Source organism: Benincasa hispida, chromosome 11, assembly GCF_009727055.1.
Source record: "Benincasa hispida cultivar B227 chromosome 11, ASM972705v1, whole genome shotgun sequence".
NCBI classification, from domain to species: domain Eukaryota; kingdom Viridiplantae; phylum Streptophyta; class Magnoliopsida; order Cucurbitales; family Cucurbitaceae; genus Benincasa; species Benincasa hispida.
The window spans coordinates 54,766,003-54,784,737 of record NC_052359.1 but is presented as its reverse complement, the minus strand read 5'-3'; the positions used below and the strand labels follow the sequence as shown (position 1 = coordinate 54,784,737).

Sequence of the window (18,735 nt, the reverse complement as noted above, 5' to 3'; positions counted from 1 at the left end):
TTACAACATGCTTCAAAGATTAAAATAAAAAGGATCGAGTACAATACATTTGAAGAACCTTTTCTTCACGTATTTCCTCGATCAATCACCAATGCGCCCAATAGCATGAACTCAATGAGCCTCTAAAAGATCCTCGATCACTAGCAAGTACAACTCGATCCTCGACCCTCGAATAGAACTGGACACACCCACTTGATTACCTTGGTATTCTCGGTGTGAGAATCCAAGAGTTGTGGGCTCTGTATGGATTTGGGTAGAGGGAAGGAGGAAGTAGAAGAAATAAGCGATCGAGTAAAGAACAAAACGATCATTTAGAAGATATCGATCTATCGCATAGACTCGATCCTCAATCATGTAGTAATAGGCACTATTGTATAGTGAAACTCGATGCAATCGTTCACTCTCTCTAAAGTAATCAAATTACTTGATGTGTGTAGCGTGTGGAACCAAAATGAAAAAACTATTTTTCAACTTTTATCCCACAGTTAGCCATAACCCGTGTAAAACCACTCACTAAGGTGATTATTGGAGAAAACGAATTATTAATTATCTCATAATTAATAAATTATAAATAAATACATTAACTAACTTATCATATTATATTTATAACCTATAGTTTTAATATTACATCATATGTATAAACAAAAGTTATTTTTCTCTTTTATGGCATTTAATATAAATCATATTTATATTAATTCCTTCAATCAAATAATGTATCAAATATATCAAATCAATTATAACATATATAATTGAACTAATTTAATTATATCATATATAATCAAATTCCCTCTTGTTAATTTGAACATTTCAAACTAACCCAAAAACTGATTCTCAACATGAATTCATTGAGCTACCAAGGAGACCTTATGGACCTATAGCTTGAAGCTCCAACAGTATGTGAATAACTGACTAAACTCTTTAATCACGATATCCACCATCTGTTTACTGTCGGACACTCCACTAAAGACCGACAGCTGTACTCTTCGCACTACAGATATATTTTTGTGTCCATTGGATATAACCAATCAATAGTACAATGACCCTTCACAAATCGCTCATAAGTACACTGGGCCAATTTATCGCTTTGCCCCTATAGTTACATCTAACTTCTTAAGTACCACTGATTCCTCTAATGAACAATAGATCATAGTCCCACTATGACTAAACCCTTCTCGAGCCAAGAGAAGGTGTGGCGCCACATTGTTCAAGCCTCAGAATCAGTCCTTAAGGAAGCAATTTATCTACTTACTCTTACTTCGGGGAAAGAGTGAATTCAATCTTGTGTAGCAGAGTTCCCAGCTCCCCAATCAGACAAATCCCCAAAGTGGTAGGTTTGAGTCGGCGATCTAGCCACTCGCACACATGCAAATCAAAGGACCGCCCTCATAGGCAGGAGTTCACAACTCACTTAGGACTAAGATCATGTTACCTATGGTCATCCTAGTGAAATGAAAGTCTCAATTATGAACGACGTTATATAACAAGACTAAACATTTCGTGGTCCGATCTTATACAAACTCCTTTGTATAGTGTATCCTCACTCGCATGTCTAATACATGAATGATCAGGATCAGACCATTTGTAGAACTTTACAAATTTATAACACCTACAAAGCGAGCCACACTCGTAGTGTCACCAGGATAAGGTTTCCCTTCTTTATTCATATACTGCAGACCATTTAGGTTATCACTTAAAGCACGATCCACTTGTATGTCTCCACATATATGCTTAAGTTACAACGATAACCATGGATCTTAGTTTATTGGTTTGTGGTTAATGCAACTAAAATATCTCATATTTCATTTACTGAAGTGAATAAAATATCTCATATTATAAATCACAAAGTGTTTGTTCGTACAGATGTTACAAACTACAGAACCCTATGAGATTTATAGCATCAACCCCAACAGGTACATCTCATCTACAGTAGGACGGGTTTAATTATTCACTAGATGGTCATCCATGATTAGTTGAGGTTTTGAATTTCCCACCAGATGTTGCATTTATTAGACATAAATGCATAATCTGACCTCGGTGGTGGAGTTATTTACTGGTATTTTATGCTCATCCTTTCTGATGTTATGTTTTTCAGGTAAGAACAAGGACAAACTGGTGAATGACAAGAAGAATCTGTAACTGTGTGCCATGGGACTAGTCATATGCTTATTTTCATGTTTTAAATGTCAACCTTGATGTTTCAACTCATAGTTTTAATATTTTATTTATTCAACATTTTATGAAATTTTCTGGTTTTGATTTATGTTTTTTCTTAAGGGTATCCCAAACTAAAGCTTTAAGTTAATGGAATTTTTCATTCTCTTTAGGTTATTTATTTATTAAAGTTAGTTGATTTTAGCACAATTTGTAAAGAGTTTATTTTAAAGTTTATGCATGCATGAGGTAATGACCCTACTAAGAGTCTTAGAAAGTCAGGTCATTACAATTGCAATCATGATATGATTCTTTTCCAGTCCTAGAAAACATGAATACCACCAATAATCACATGCATTAAATCTATAACAGACCATAGGTAGCAATTAGTTTTGATATGAAAAGGAGAAGTTCTAGCATACATCTATCAGTCACATACATTGAATCAACGTTTAGTGTTGATATGAGAAGCAGAAAAGAAAAATGAAAGAATTTTTACTTGTCTAGCATTCATCTATCAATCGAATTCATTGAATCAATGATTAGTGTTGATATGGTAAGCAGGAAAATAATTGAATAAGTTTTAATTGTCTAGAACTCATCTATCAGTTACATGCATTGAATCAACGATTAGTGTTAATATGAGAAGCATAAAAATAATTGAAGAAGTTCTAGGCAGTGAGTAGTGAAGAAATATCAAACGAAGTTGTGATTAGGGCTGAAAATCAACTATTAGGGCTTGAAAATTGTTATTGCAAGAGGAGGAAGAAATTGTGATTATAGTGAAATACCAACGATTAATGTTGATATTAGCGATTATGGCTTCAAAAAGAGAGACGAAAGAAGATAACTAATTGGAATCACATGTGAAGAAATGAGAAGAAAAACACAATTGTAAGAATTTTTTTTAAAAAATATATTTTTTTTAATATATAATGACAAAAATAGGGTTGGAGGGAAAGTATTCCCAAAAATAGGTTTTTAAAGCGTGTACCGGGTACATGAGTCCCTGTCCATCTGGCATGCGCAGTCTGCCGTGGCAGTCATGCAGGGTTGACTAAGGACGGTTACCTCAAGTCGTGTACCCGGTACACGACTTTCTCTCCATTAAATCCACCGTGCCCGCCCTTTCTTCTTCCTCATCTAGTTTTCTGCCTTATTCCGAAACCTTTCTCCATTCGTCCATTTTTCCTTCTTTTGTTGCGTTTCGTCCTCCAAAATTCTAAAATCTTTCTCATTTTGCTTCTGCCTTGTGCATCCAAAAGCCTCTATTTGCTCGTCCGTCAAAAATTGTTCAAAATCGTCCTCCATTTGTTCGTCTGTCCAAAATCGTCCGAATGCTTCTGTGGTAAAATTATTTCTCTATATGTTTTTCAATATATAATCTTTCTATATATATCATTTTGTTTGTATTTGGGATGAACTTAATGTGTAGTTTATGGATCCATGATTTATTTGTTGGGTTGAATCTAGAAATATATGTATATATTTGTCTATTTGTTAGGCTGATTTTGTCTAATGTAGTTTATGAACTTAGAAATTAGATTTTGTTGGGTTGATTTTGTTGGGCTATTTTTCTGGATGATTATGTTTGTTTATTTGTTTGGTTATTTTTTTTTATGATGTTAGATGATTATGTATTTATTAGATTGAATGTAGAAATATATGTATATGTTTATAAAAATGAAGATTGGTTCATACATATATATTATTTTGTTTGCATTTTGGCTAAATTAAATGTGTGATTCATGGATATATTATTTTGTTTTTATAATTTATGAATCTTAGATTTGCGCTGATTTAAATATATAGTTTATGAATCTTAGATTTGGACTGATTTAAATATATAGTTTATGAATCTTAGATTTGGGCTGATTTAAATATATAGTTTATAAATCTTAGATTTAGGCTGATTTAAATGTATAATATTTAGATCTTATATGTTAAAGTTAGAAATTGGATTTTGTTGGATTGACATATTAACATATTTTTTTGTCAACTATAACAGTTGAAAAAATCATAATAAATATGTCAATGCATCTTGAAGATTTAGTTATTCTTGAACCTGAAAATGATGGAGATAGTGACATTGACGTTGAAGTTGATGAATTATTTGGAAACGACAGTAGTGGGGAACATGATCTTGAGTTGGTACCGTTGGAAATGTTCACCCAAATAGATTGGAAAATGACAAATTCAACGTGTGAACTAGGGTCTACTTTGGAAGAAAAGAATATAGGTGTAGATAACTGTAGTTTAATACAAAAAGGAATGTTGTTTAATACCAAAGAAGATTTACAGCTTGCTATAAAAAAATATTGTGTGACAGAACACTACGAAATTGTTGTAGTGGAATCAAATTAGGATCTTTGGTATGTTAAATGTAAATCATGGAGAGAAGGTTGTGCTTGGAGGTTACAGGCATGTCAGCATAAAACTCATGGGATGGAGAACACTCATGTTTATTTCAGAATTGACACAGGATCATTCACAGCTTGATTCAAATTTTATGAGTATTGAAATTCAAAATTTGGTTAGAGCTGATCCTGGAGTACCTGTGGCCCTACTCCAAGAAGCCATTAAAAAACAATATGGCTATAATATTAATTATAGACGGATGTGGCAAGCCAAGAGAAAAGCGTTGATTGCTGTGTTTGGTGATTGGGAGAAATCATATTCGGAGCTTCCGTATTGGTTGAGTGCTCTTGTTCATTACAATCCAGGAATACGAACAGATTGGTTTTTCCTTCCCTTTGATGTGCCAGGTACAACTATTTTTGGATGAATTTTTTGGTCCTTTGGTTCTGCAAGAGAAGGGTTCAACCATTGTAGGCCATTAATCCAGATCGATGGAACTCATCTCTACGGAAAGTATAAGGGGAAATTATTGAAAGCCTTATCTATTGATGCAAACTGACATATATTTCCCCTTGCTTTTGCTATCGTCGAAGGTGAAAATTCGTCCAGCTGGTCATGATTTTTGTGGGTATTGCGTGAATATGTTACCCAAAGAGAGGGTATTTGCTTGATTTCTGATAGACATAAGAGCATTCTTGCTGCAATTAATAATGAAAGAAATTGGTTGGAGTGAACCCAGAGCGTACCATCGATATTGTCTTTGCCATGTTGCCAGTAATTTCAATACGAAATACAAATCAAAGCAACTAAAAAATTTGGTGTTTAAGGCAGGAAATTAGCACCAAACGCGTAAGTTCATTCGGTACATCAAAGAATTGAAACAATTGCACCTGAATGTCTTGAATATTTTTCAAACATTGACTTGAAAAAATGGACTCATTCACACGACGGTGGGTACCGCTATGGGTGGATGACAAGCAATACAGCTAAATGCATGAACGGTGTTTTCAAAGGTGCTAGAATGTTACCAATTACTTATTTGGTGCTAGAATGTTACCAATTACTTATTTGGTTAGGCTAATTCTATCGCACAATACTGTATTTTGAACGCCGGAGACAAGAAATCAGTGAAGTACTCGATCGTGGGGACATGTATACAGAATATGCCCTAAAAAAACTTAAGAGGTGGGAAAAACGAGCATTTGCACATACGGACATCCATTGAGAAAGTCAAACTTTCAAAGTACAAACTAGCATAAGTATGATTTCTCCCTATAAAGGACAGCACACCCAAGTTTTGAGCTTGAAAGAAGGAATATGTTCTTGCAATAAGGGGTAATTATTCAAGATTCCATGCTCTCATGTAATTGCAATTTGTAATTACATGTGTATGACATACCTACCACTTATTGATGAATGCTACAAATTGTCCAATTTTAAGCGTTGTTATGAAGGCCGTTTCCATCCAATTCAACACCCAGATTATTGGCCAGAATTATATTTACAGAAGTTCGTCCAAATGTGAACTTACTAAGAGAACAAGATCGGCCAAAAAGTATGTGCATCCATAATGAAATGGGAGAGAAGCAAGCCAAAAAGTGTGATGTACAATTTGCAAGAGAGAAAGACATAACAGACACACATGTCCATAACGTACATTGGGTGCTTTGTCTTCAGGTCATTAGGTGTATTTTTTTTTTTATTCTTTATGTACTTATATTTTTCACGTAATTGTATATTTTATATATTTGTATTCTTTATATATTTATATTTTTTATGTAATTGTATATTTTATGTACTTGTATTCTTTATGTACTTATATTTTTTTTTATATAATTGTATATTTTATGTATTTGTATTCTTTATGTATTTATATTTGTATATTTTATGTACTTCTATTCTTTATGTACTTATAATGAATTTATTTTATGTAATTGTATCTTTTTATATATTTCTTATGTATCTTTTATGTCATGGATTTTATTATGTAATGTAATTTGAACTTCTTAGATAATGGAGCCTGGTCCTTCTAATTCTTTACAATTATACCAACAAAATACACATCGTTCACAAACAATATGAGATAGTTCTTCCACTGTAGTGTTGAGTTGTCGGAGAAAGGAGGTGCACAAATTGGTTTTATACAGCTTGATTGGCACCTTATCACCTAACATAGGATTGCTCCAAGCTAAGCACGCTTAACTTTGGAGTTCTTATTATTGAGCCACCGAAAAGAAAGGTGCACCTTGTTGGTATAGGTAGTAACTTTCAATTCTTTTAAGCCTTTCTTAACCATACTTTAATGTCCTTAGGATCCCTCTCATTCGAATGTGATATCGGTTCATTCATGTACCCCTCCTGAATTCGGGTCGTTACATGTCCACCAACTTCCAAATATCTTGATCGTGATGGTGAAGATGCACCTTGTTGGTATAGGTAGTAACTTTCAGCAAACATTGGTCAACGTAAAAGACATTATTCAACAAACAAAACGACTCAATGTTGCTGACACCGATCAAAGACATATTCGTCGTAGATGACAGCGACAACAGGGTGAACCTAATTTAGAGGGACACGAAGACAACCCCCATGAGGGGTAAGGGCCAGGGGGTCATTTTTAAATTTCATGTAGACTTTCATTTTCAAATTGTAAATTAAAGAACTAATTGTAAATATTTTTAAATTTCATGACATTTTTTTTTAATATGAGTGCAAGATGTTTTCATTGTAGATTAAATATATAATTAAGTTTAATAATGAAGGAATTTGTGGACCAATTCCTAAAGTTTTAATATTGTTGTACATCTATAATTAAAAAAAAATAGTCAACACACTTTTTTTAAAAAAAAGAATAAGTCGGTCCACGAGTTTGCGTCTGACCGGTTAACCAGCCAACCGACATGGTGCTGATTGGATTAAATGGTACTCGTGTACCGGATACACGAGTTTGCCACATGTCAATCATGTACCCAGTACACGATTTTACTACCCCAATTTTGTCAATAATTTTTCAAAACACCTATTCTTAGAAAAAGTTTTCCTCCAACCCTATTTTTGTCATTATATTTTTAAAAACATTATTTTAAAAGAAAAATCCAATTGTAATCAGGAAGTCTAAATCACAGATGACTTAGTACTTATGGACTTTTTTTAAAAACAAGTTTTACTATATCTTTAAAATATTTTAAATTATGTAATATTTATCGTTTTTTTTTTCTCGTTTGCTATTTGTGCAAGCGCCCCTTAAATATATAAAATCAGAGAAATTACGTATAATTTTCTTTGTATTATTCTAATCTCGTATTAATCTTTTACAATAAAGAATGTAGATTTGTAGCTAAAATTACAGCAATGATATTTACAAATTTAGCCATAAATTAAGCACAAATTGGTACAATGATTTATGAGGATGATTTGTTTCTAATAAAATATATTGCATGGTCTACATAAATTATCTATTGATTATTAGGTTCTACTTATAGGCATCAACTACAACTAGGTTCTGTTGTATGATATTTTTGTATATAGATTATGAGTTGATTTACTTTTTATTAACTTTTTCCTTTGCCATTTATATTTTACCATTCTAGTGGAAGAGATTTTTTATTCTTTTTTTTCTTTTCATAGTACAGCCACCTTTCCAATTTTCAACAATACGGCTGCAAAATTGTTTATGATTAATTATTGTATTAATTAAAACAAGAAAAAAATCGGAATCTTAGATCAAGACAAATAAGAAAAATAAGCCTAAGGACAGAAGATAAACTTCAACAAATATGATGGGTGCCAAATATCTAAGCATCGTTGATTATTATTATTATATTTTTCTGAAAGAAGCAGCATTGATTGTGACATAAAGGTTTTTTTCTCCCTTTATGAAATAAACCAAAGAAAAATATGTCGCACCTATTTTTTCATCTAATTAATTAAATTATTCTGTAACCTCACAAATTCACTTTATTCACGTTCAAATATTTTTTTAATGTAGGATAGAGAGTGAGATATATAAAAATTTCATCTTGAGATACATCTAAATATTGTTCATTTGAGCTTGAATTCTTAAAATATTTTTGAAGGTAAAAAATAAATCAAAGATAAATTATTAACAAATTGAGCTTAAGACCTAGTTTATTATAGGCCAATATGCCTAAGAATTATAATTGTTGTGTTTGCCATATCTAGAATAAATAAAGCTAATAGTAAGGATTAAGGTTTCTTGTGTGCACATGAATAGTAGATGTCAATAAATAAAATTATAATGAATCGGATCGCAATGTTTATTGTTTTATTATATTTTTTTAATTTAACAATTGCGAATGAGAAATTAAACCATGAATGATTAAAATAATAATTAATATCTTATTTGTAAAGTAGTACTTGGATTGACTTGTGTTGTGTTTAGTTCTATCTTACAAGATAATAATTTTATTAGGAATAATTCACATTTCATTTTTTATGAAATTTTGTTTGTAACTTTAAAAAATTATGATGCATTAATTAAGAATTTTGTTCATATCTCAATGAAGATTTATAACTTAACCGATAGTGAGTAGATAACTATAAAATATATTTTTAATAAATTAATTTAATTAATTTTAATGTAAAAATAAATATTAACAATAACATGAGAGATAATTTTTTTTAAAAAAAAATCTATTTTAATATATATATATATATATTTTACCATAAGTAATGTATGGGATAGCATCAAATCTCTCACTTCAAAATTAATAATTAAACTTACTATTTGAGATACTTTGGTAGTAGCAGTATGAATATTAATTAACTTAACTAAATAAGTTTAATTCAGTTCATTACTTAAATTAATTTATTATAATTTAGTTGGTTATACTATAAAATTATGTTAAATAATTTAATAGAATAAATAAATATATTAACAAAAATATGATGGGAAAGCACGGACAAAAATCATATACCTTTAGCAAGAATATCAAATATATTTATAAGAATTTAAAAAATTGAACTTTGTACCAAAGAAAATGAAAATAACTTATTTTCGTGTCCACAATTTCCAACATTGTATCGAACGAGAGATTATGTTATATATATATATATATATATGGCTTTTCATTTGTATTTTTTTTTAATGCCTTTTCAATTGCTCCAAAGGAGAAATTAGATAGCAATTATATATTGAAGAGAAAAGAAAAATAAGATGAAAAAGCATATTGGCCCATCAATTCAACCGTGGCAACTTGGCATTTTTCGTGACCATTCCGCTGGCAACTTGGCCCTTTGTAGCCAATTTGCACTCTCCAATGTCACATTCAATTATCTTCTTTTCTTTATTTAATTTAGTTTTCAATACTTTAATAACATTCTTAAATCATTCATGCTTGCAATATGAGAATGATGGGGTTAATATTTCTTAAATATACACCAACGATTAAATTTAATTACCATTAGATAGAATATGAAGATTTAAATTTCAATCATAAAAGAACTCTTAAATAGTATATGTTAATTATTTCTAACCTTAACTATACTATGTTGATAATTTCATAAGGAAAAGTTATCTAACCAACTAGACTATATCTAAATTAATAGAAAAGTTATCTCGATTTAATATTTATAGTAGGAAAAATTTTCAATTGGATCATTCTTTATAGTTTGGTCACTTTCTTTAAAAAATTCCAATTTGATCATTCTTTATAGTTTGATCACTTTCTTTCTTCTTTTTCTTTCCCTTTTTTCTTTTTTTTTTAAAAAATTTTTAAGTCTAAAAAAATTAGGGAGAAATTGAACTTTGGTAATATTTTAATTAATTGAGTTATGTTGTTTTTGTCATTTTCATATTGGATATGTAAGACATATAAAATGAATTGATAATTATGTTAGTTGGCTATATTGGTGATTAATGGATAGCCAACCACAAAAATTCATCATAAACGATTTCTAGTATTTTTCTAAGACGGCATTTGAATATATATATATATATATATATATATATATATATATATATATTCTCTCATAGCCCGACAATAAAATACAAATATAGTTATTTAAAATTTAAAAAAATAATCAACAAACAAACAAGACTAATCGATTCGATATTACAACGCTATTAATATTACTAAATTAACATGACCAAATACATTAATCATTCCACATAAGAAATTGGTAAGGTTTTCGATATACCCAATATTTAATTTGTAACTTATGAGGTCTAACCAAATCTATTATTTTTCTTAGATATGCAGGAAACAAGGAAAAAAAAAGGTTCATGAGGGATATATGTTTATGTCCTTCGTACTTTTTTTAATTGTTTAAACAAAATCATTATCTCTAATATAGATTACTAACGAGAATTTGGACTAAAATTTTGGTTAATATTGTCCTTTTGAGCTTTGTTTGAAATTAATTTTAACCTATGTTATTTCTTCATCATCATTATTTGAATTGGCAAAATTTTCTGTCAGATCCATTCCGATCGAGATGAGGAATTATTTGTTTGATGGGTCAAATCAGGGACCCCTTCAGGGTCTTCGAATCGAGGATGGGGAGGGTATCCCCACCCCGATTAGATTCTTTAATATATATATATATATTAGGTATTTAACTTTTTATATTTAGCCTAGAATTTAATTTAGGCAAATTTAAGTCCAACTAGAGTGTCCAAACTCAAACAACTTTAGGGAAAAAAATTATAAGAAAAAAGTCTACAACAAAAGGGAAAACGGTAAATGGGTCCCGCGAGGACCCATTTTCCCCGACGGAATCTCCGCTCCAGTCCCCGCCTTCAAATGACGAGAGCGGAGATGGGATAAAATTTCCAACAGAAATGGAAATCCTCCTCTGTTCTACTCCAACCTCATTGTCAACCCTAATCATTATTATTTTAATGTCCATCCGACCTCTATATTAATACAATCGGAGTTTACATCTTTGATTAAAACAAATCAAAAGGAATGATCTAACCAAAATTTTAATCCACAATGTCCTATATATATATATCCATGAACAATCATTTGGAATCCAATTTTACCTTGGACAAGTCAGCAAATATCTTTCTGAATGTGAATCCCTCACAATTATTTAAAATGCAATAAATATCTATATAAATATATATAGAGGTGAATAAGTCGCAATCTAATATGTCTCCGAAATATTCCATTCTTTTTTAAAAAAAAATAAATAATAACTGTTTTATTAGAAATAAATTAAATTTTATGCCGAATGAAATCTTAGAATTTTAATTTTATGTTTATTAGATATATGATCTTTTCTAAAAAGAGTATATATATTACAAATATGTCAAAGATATATTAACTATGAAATGAAGAAATTTATAGATGTATTACAAACGATTAGATGATATAATTAAATTTATTAAAATTAAAGTTTATCTATTAGATTTTTTTTTTAATAAAGTTTAGATATAAAATTAAAAAATTTTAAAACTATTATGTAGTTTTAAAATTTTAGGAATTGATATAATTTTATAAAAGAGCAATGTACAGCGTACCTAGTCCTTATACTTTTCACTTATTAACTATAATTATAAAAATAAATTATTTTTAAAAAGTAAAAATGTCAAGTGATATTGTTTTATTAAAAAATACTTGAGATGCAACCAAGATATAAACATCGGTAGATTCAAGAGAACATTCAAATTTTTTCTATTTAAAAGTACTTTTAAAATTTAGAAAGTAAATAGGGGACTAAATTTATAATTTATTAAATAAATAAACTTTGTTGCCACGCAGCGGGACCGCAACGTTTGTTGCCACTGCCACTCAACATACTCATAGCGCCACTTTCTGGAGTTAAAAAGAGAGGCAGAGGAAAAACCAGAATCTCATCATTATATGATATAACTTCTTCACAACCTTTGCGGCTTTGCTCCGCCGTCCCCGCCACCGCCGATATATTTTATTCTATTCGTTCATCTGGATTACGGCGACTTCCGGAATCGAATTTGTTATCGTTCCTATTTCTTCGGCTTCTTTTGCGAAGCAGAGGTATACTGACTGCCTGCATAACTTATAGGCTAATTTCCTTTACTTTCTCTCATTTTCTAGATACATGTCTTTGTTTTCCCGTTGAAGCTTTTCGCTTCGAATGTTAATCGGAAGAAGAATGATAATCTGAATATCTGATCCTACTTACTACAGCCTGATGGTTAAAGAATTTTCTATGTTGTTGCATGCTGATTACTGATTAGAAGTTCAGGCGTGATTATATTGGTTAGTCTGATATTTTTGTTGCCTTTTGGTTTTCTCTGGTGAAGTTATAAATTCGTCGACAATTCGAAGTTGAATTCTCTAACATGGCGGTATTTGGAATATCGTATTCTGTGGAATTCGGGAATGAAGTAGTTTTGGGGAAGATTTGGAGTCAGGGGGTGGCTTTCGGCTGCAGAAGCTTTAGAAATGTGGTGAAGGAAGTTGCATATCCGATATCGGATCGAAAAGGTATTGGAAGATGCATAGCTGTAAAAAGGAAAAATAAGTTCTCGGTGGTGATGAATTTTTCGAAGTCGCATTTGGATTCAGACGCTCCGGCAGCTGCTATTACTGTCTCGAAGGAAAAGGATGAACCCATTAGAGGAAAGGATTTTAGAAGTTTGGAGATATCAGAAGTGGACATTGATAAACATGACGGAGATTTAATTGATGGCAACGGTGGTAATGGAACTTATAATAATGGTGGAGGTGGAGGTGGAGGTGGAGGTGGCGGTGGCGGTGGTGGGGATGACAGCAGGGGAGACAAAGAAGAAGAGGAATTTGGTCCAATTATGAAATTTGAAGAGGTGATGAAAGAGGTGGAATCACGAGGGGTGACTCTTCCTTCTGATATGTTAGAGGCAGCCAAGAGCGAGGGAATTCGCAAGTTGCTGCTGCTTAGATATTTGGAGATGCAGGTAAAACTTTTTTTTTCTTTTTCATTCTGTATTACATGTTTAACGCTGGGGTTTATAGTTCTATAAACTAAGAGAGTAAGAGATTATCTTCTATTAAATCTTTTGCCACTTCTGCTTAACAATGTCCTTGTTTGTTATTCAAGGGTTTAGGCTGGCCTCTTGGCTTTTTGATGAGATCCTGCGGTATGATTCGAAACCGGGTTCTGGCTGATCCATCATTTTTCTTCAAAGTTGGCGTGGAGGTCTATTAGCTAATCCTCTTACCATATTTCAGTATTTCTAGCTAATTTCTTGATCAAATTTACAGAGAGATGATTATGATGTCACCGGAAATAATATAGATCAAGAAAGTTGCTATGTTAATTGAATTATCTGATTTAGTCTGATAGGTAAAACTAAGGCCAAATCTTTAGGGTCCTACTTAGCAAATTCTACATACCATGATTTCTGGAAGTAGAATGAAAATGGGAAATTAATTGGAAAAGCATATAAAGGTTAATGAGATAGACTAGGTTGCATCTTTGATTGGGGCTTTTACATGATCATGTTTTAAAAATATGGTCAGTCTCTTCCTTTTTTCTTTTTTCTTTTTTTGTCTAATATTAGTTTCGACAGAACTCCAGATGTCACACAGATTTTTTTAAATTGCTGATTTAATATGGGCAGTTAGTTATTGATTCTTGCTGTGCTACTTTTGCGGAAGTTCAAAAGAGAGGCAAAGATTTCTGGACAGAATTTGAGCTTTATCTTGCTGATATTTTGGTTGGCGTGGCAGTTAACTTTGCTTTGGTTGCCCTGTTGGCACCTTATGCTCGTTTTGGGCAACCATCTGTGTCAAAAGGTTTCCTCGGACGTATTCATCATGCTTGTGAAGCACTACCTAGCAGGTTCCTAAGTTATAATATAAAATGGTTAAATTGCAAATTTGGTCCCTATGATTTGGAGATAATTAGAATTTAGTTCCTATGATTTGATAAAAATCTCATAAATAGTCCCTCGATGTAGAGATTGTTTATGAGGTTTTTATCATAGCATAGGAACTTTTTATAAGGTTTTATCAAACCATAGGAACTAAATAACTTTTAAAACCGTAGGTACTAAATTCTAACTTTCTCCAAAGTAACCATATAAAATTGTGTCGATGTTGGGGATCTCTGATGCTGAGTTGTGTTACTTGTATATTGTTGTTATTCCTTTTGAAATCAATATGTTTAGAACTTATCTTCATGTGTAGTGTTTTTGAAGCTGAACGACCAGGATGTAGATTTTCTGTACAACAAAGAATTGCAACATTTTTCTATAAGGTGAGGTTTACAGATACTATTAGCCAAATCTATTTTTATCTCTTAGCAACTTATTTTGATACTTTTGTTTTTAGGGACTCATGTATGGCGTAGTAGGATTTGGATGTGGTATACTCGGCCAAGGCATTGCAAATTTAATAATGACCGCGAAAAGGTTATATATATATTCTTTATTAATATTATTATTACTATTTGTTTCATGATGATAATTTAAGGTATTTTATCAACTACTGCTCCTTTTCATATCGCACACATGTGTAGGTGTATGCATATATATATATATACTCCATACTATGCCATTGAAGGGTTCCAGGCAAGGTTTGACATATAATAATTGGATGTAAAACTCTGATACTAGAGAGATTATTTGTATAGATTCACAAGACCTATTTAGGACCCTATCCATACATTTATTTCATCTTCATTGGCATCATTGAGGTTGTTCCTCGAATTTCTTTGCATTTATGCAGACTCTGGCACATTTCTTTTGCACCCATGAGTGTTTTGTTAGTATATGTGACTCTTACCCTTTTCCTTTACTATACATCAGGAGCATAAAGAAATCTGAAGATGAAGTACCAGTGCCACCTCTCTTTAAGAGCGCCGCACTTTGGGGTATTCCTCTCTTGTTTGCATTCTTTCTATTCTATTTGATCGATTTTCCCTGGGTCATGTGAATGTTGCTACTTCGCTTATTGCTTTACCCTCACTAGATAATGGCTTTGAATGTCTACAATGAAGTATATATTGCATGTTTATCATTTGTTTCTCTTGCATTCCAGACATATGTGAAGCTTGTGCTAGCTGCTTCTTTCAGACATGAGAACTTATCTGATATTCTGATTTGATCAAATCCACTATATGCTTAGGTTAATATGTTTACCATCCTCAATCTACTTGATCAGGATTTACTTTGTAATTCATCAATTTTCAAATACGGATAGGATTCTATTTACTCAACCGAGATATGAGTTTTTTGTGGTTGCCTTAGAGTTTTGAGATTGTTTTTCAATTGGAGTTCTCATTTTTGGTATTTTTCCATTCGTAAATTTGTGTTCTGTTTCTCACTAAAATTTGTTTTCTTGCACCGCAACTTTTCATTCTCTTTCTATTTGTAAAGTAGTTTTTTCTGTTATTTCTCACTAAAATATGTTTTCTTACACCCAAACTTGCAGGTGTTTTCCTCGCAGTATCTTCAAACACACGTTACCAGATCATCAATGGACTAGAACGTCTAGTCGAATCATCACCATTAGCAAAGAATATTCCAGCAGTTGCTTTGGCTTTCACAGTTGGTATTCGATTTGGCAATAACGTGTATGCTGGAATGCAATTTATCGACTGGGCTAGATGGAGTGGAGTGCAGTAAGAATATCAGATACAGATACCATTTAAGTCTCCTAGGAGTCAAGAAAAGTGTTCATAGGAAAACAAAAGGTGCCATACTCTAATCGCCTATAATCTCAATTCATTACAACCATTCCCCCAACCCCCACAGGTGTAACTTAAGATTTGACGTTTACTGTAATATTTCCGCAAAACTACTGTAAAATTAATATCTTGCAGTAATAAAAAGGTTAACAAAATTCACGAATGACCTACTTATTTGGTTCATTGCAGTCTTTGTTTTTACCATGCTGACATCAAAGCTATGATCATCGAACCATCTGCTTGAAAAACATGCCGTGAGAATGGCTTGCGAAATTTCCACCCACACGTTTTAAGATTCTAATCTTCCATATATTTGTCTTAATTATATACTCGCAAAATTCTTATTTTAGATTTTTGGTATTTCTCATGTCTTGACTTCAAACTGTGAGTTGTGAGGTGCAACTCTCAACACAAGCGCAAAACCAAGCAAAAGAAACATCCCTTTCTGTGATTTCTGAGGCCACCAATCAAAACGTCCAAGAATTAAATCCCAACTTTGAAATAATCTTAGATTAGTATGTTGTATTGTATCACACAAAAAGTTTGTGTTTCTCAGAAGATATTTTTGTGTCACAACTGTATTGATTTAACTCCTGCTAATGCAAACAAAATTTGCTAATTTTGTTGTTTTAAAGTTGAAAGAAAGGGGGTTTTCTGAGTAGAGCAGAGAGCAACCACGGAAATATCATCATTTGGCTTTGAAGCTCAGCCACCAGATTAACCAAGTATCCTCCTTTTATCAAAAATACATTTCATCTCCCTGACATTGAGCTATAAATTTGCAGAGGTTCGGCTTTTGCAGGCTGGTTTTGTACAGAAAAAACCAACCTGTCATTGCTTTTGAAGATGTTGGAGGGCAAAGCTGTGGTCCGCGAAACAGACATGCCACAGGGGATCCAGAGTCATGTCCTTGAGTTGGCTTATAAAGCACTTGATCAACACGAAGTTTCTGACTGTCAATCTATTGCACATTTCATCAAACAGGTTTATTTTCTTTAACATTCAGAATCTTCTTTATTAAATTTCTATTTTATTAAATTAATGATATGCTCTTTTCCCCCTTCTTCTTCTTTTTTATTATTTTTATTATTTTTATTTTTTTTATAAAAGGAAGACAGGTCCTTTCGTTGCAATAATAGATTGAAAAGATTCATTTTTGTAACCTGTAAAAGTTGTAGACACCCTTTTATGATATAAAGAAGATATGCCTCATCATTCACAGTAACCACATCAATAAACAAAGTTACCTTTTCCTTTTAAAATATTCGAGTGTGCGTCATTTTCAGATACTATAAATTTCTACACACACAAACATAGATGATCTATGTACACGTCATCCACTATCTGATCTGATGAGACTAAATCTGGAATATACTTTGTGTGGATGATTTTAGAATCAACTTGACTGACGAGTCAAGGGACATCATTTTGAATGAAATGACTCCGGAAGTTCCCATGTTCATCATTTCTTCTTTTTCCCTGGTTTGTCAACAATCTCAGTATGATAATGCATATCAAATTACATACTACCGAGTGGACCGACCCGTGACATGTTAATGAAAGATTACAAAATAGTGGCTGAATTAAATTGCATACTTATATGAGAGTTTTGATCATTAGAGGTTTGACAAAGCTTATGGCCCGGCATGGCATTGTGTGGTGGGCAAAGCGTTCGGAGGTTGCATTACGCATCTATGCGGGAGTTTCATCTTCTTCCATGTGGATAAAATGGAGTTTCTCATCTTTAAGGACGGACGAGACTGCTCCAAAAGCATCGAAGAGACCGTTGGAGTTTGCCAGAAATGTTAATCTCAGTTATCTTTATTTACATCTTCTGGTGATATCATCCATTTGCAGAGACCAAGGATAATGAGGTTACACACAGTCTTATTGTGAGTGATATTTAGCACGTTTATGCTTTTTTTGTATAAGTAGGGTACGGATTTGAACCTCCAACCTTAAGCTATATTCACCTTAGTCTTATTTTCTATTGCTTATTGCGTTGAAGTTTGAATTGAGTAAGAATATTAGAGGTTATACATATTGATATTGAATTGTGGAGTAGCTCTAAGTGAAAAGATTGGCCTTTTCTTAGCAAACAAGGTTAATAAAACAAGCTTACTAGTTAAGAAAACAGAAGACAAGAAACAAAACAACAATCATATGTGTAACAATCCATAACATCAACATTTGAAACAAAGAAAGCTTAGATGGGTATAGCAGAAGAATAATCATTACACGAAACCTTGAGAGCATAATTTAAAAGAAAAATAGAAGGAAAAGCAGAGTTACCTTGAGGGAGAGTTGATAATCTGATTTACCAAATCCAGCATTGTCAGCAAGGAAGAGGTAATCTGCAACCCGAGGGCTAGAAAAGAAGCCATCTTTTATTTTATTATTCTCATCTAAACCTCAGGATGCAGATTACCCGATCCTTACCCAATAAAATTTACAAAAGCAAATCTCACACTGCAGAAAAGAAAAGGAAAAAAAAATGGCAGAGTAGAGAGTTTTGACTGAGGAAGAAGCTTTGGTTTTAGAATGAGCTGAACTTCATATGGTAAATTCATTAGTATTTATAATGGGTTTCAAAGCTTGAAAAATATA

The 18,735-nt window shown here is 32.1% G+C and overlaps 1 protein-coding gene across 1 annotated transcript; it reads left to right on the top strand.

Moving 5' to 3' along the window:
* The first annotated feature begins 12,250 nt into the window (after positions 1-12,250).
* LOC120090377 (protein RETICULATA, chloroplastic-like) lies at positions 12,251-16,298 on the top strand. The gene is made up of 8 exons (XM_039047999.1): positions 12,251-12,491; positions 12,761-13,393; positions 13,537-13,635; positions 14,060-14,280; positions 14,628-14,697; positions 14,772-14,851; positions 15,248-15,312; positions 15,873-16,298. Exons 2-8 carry the CDS (start codon positions 12,800-12,802, stop codon positions 16,064-16,066), a joined length of 1,323 nt encoding a protein of 440 aa, XP_038903927.1. The 5' UTR covers positions 12,251-12,491; positions 12,761-12,799; the 3' UTR covers positions 16,067-16,298.
* The last annotated feature ends 2,437 nt before the right edge of the window (positions 16,299-18,735 follow it).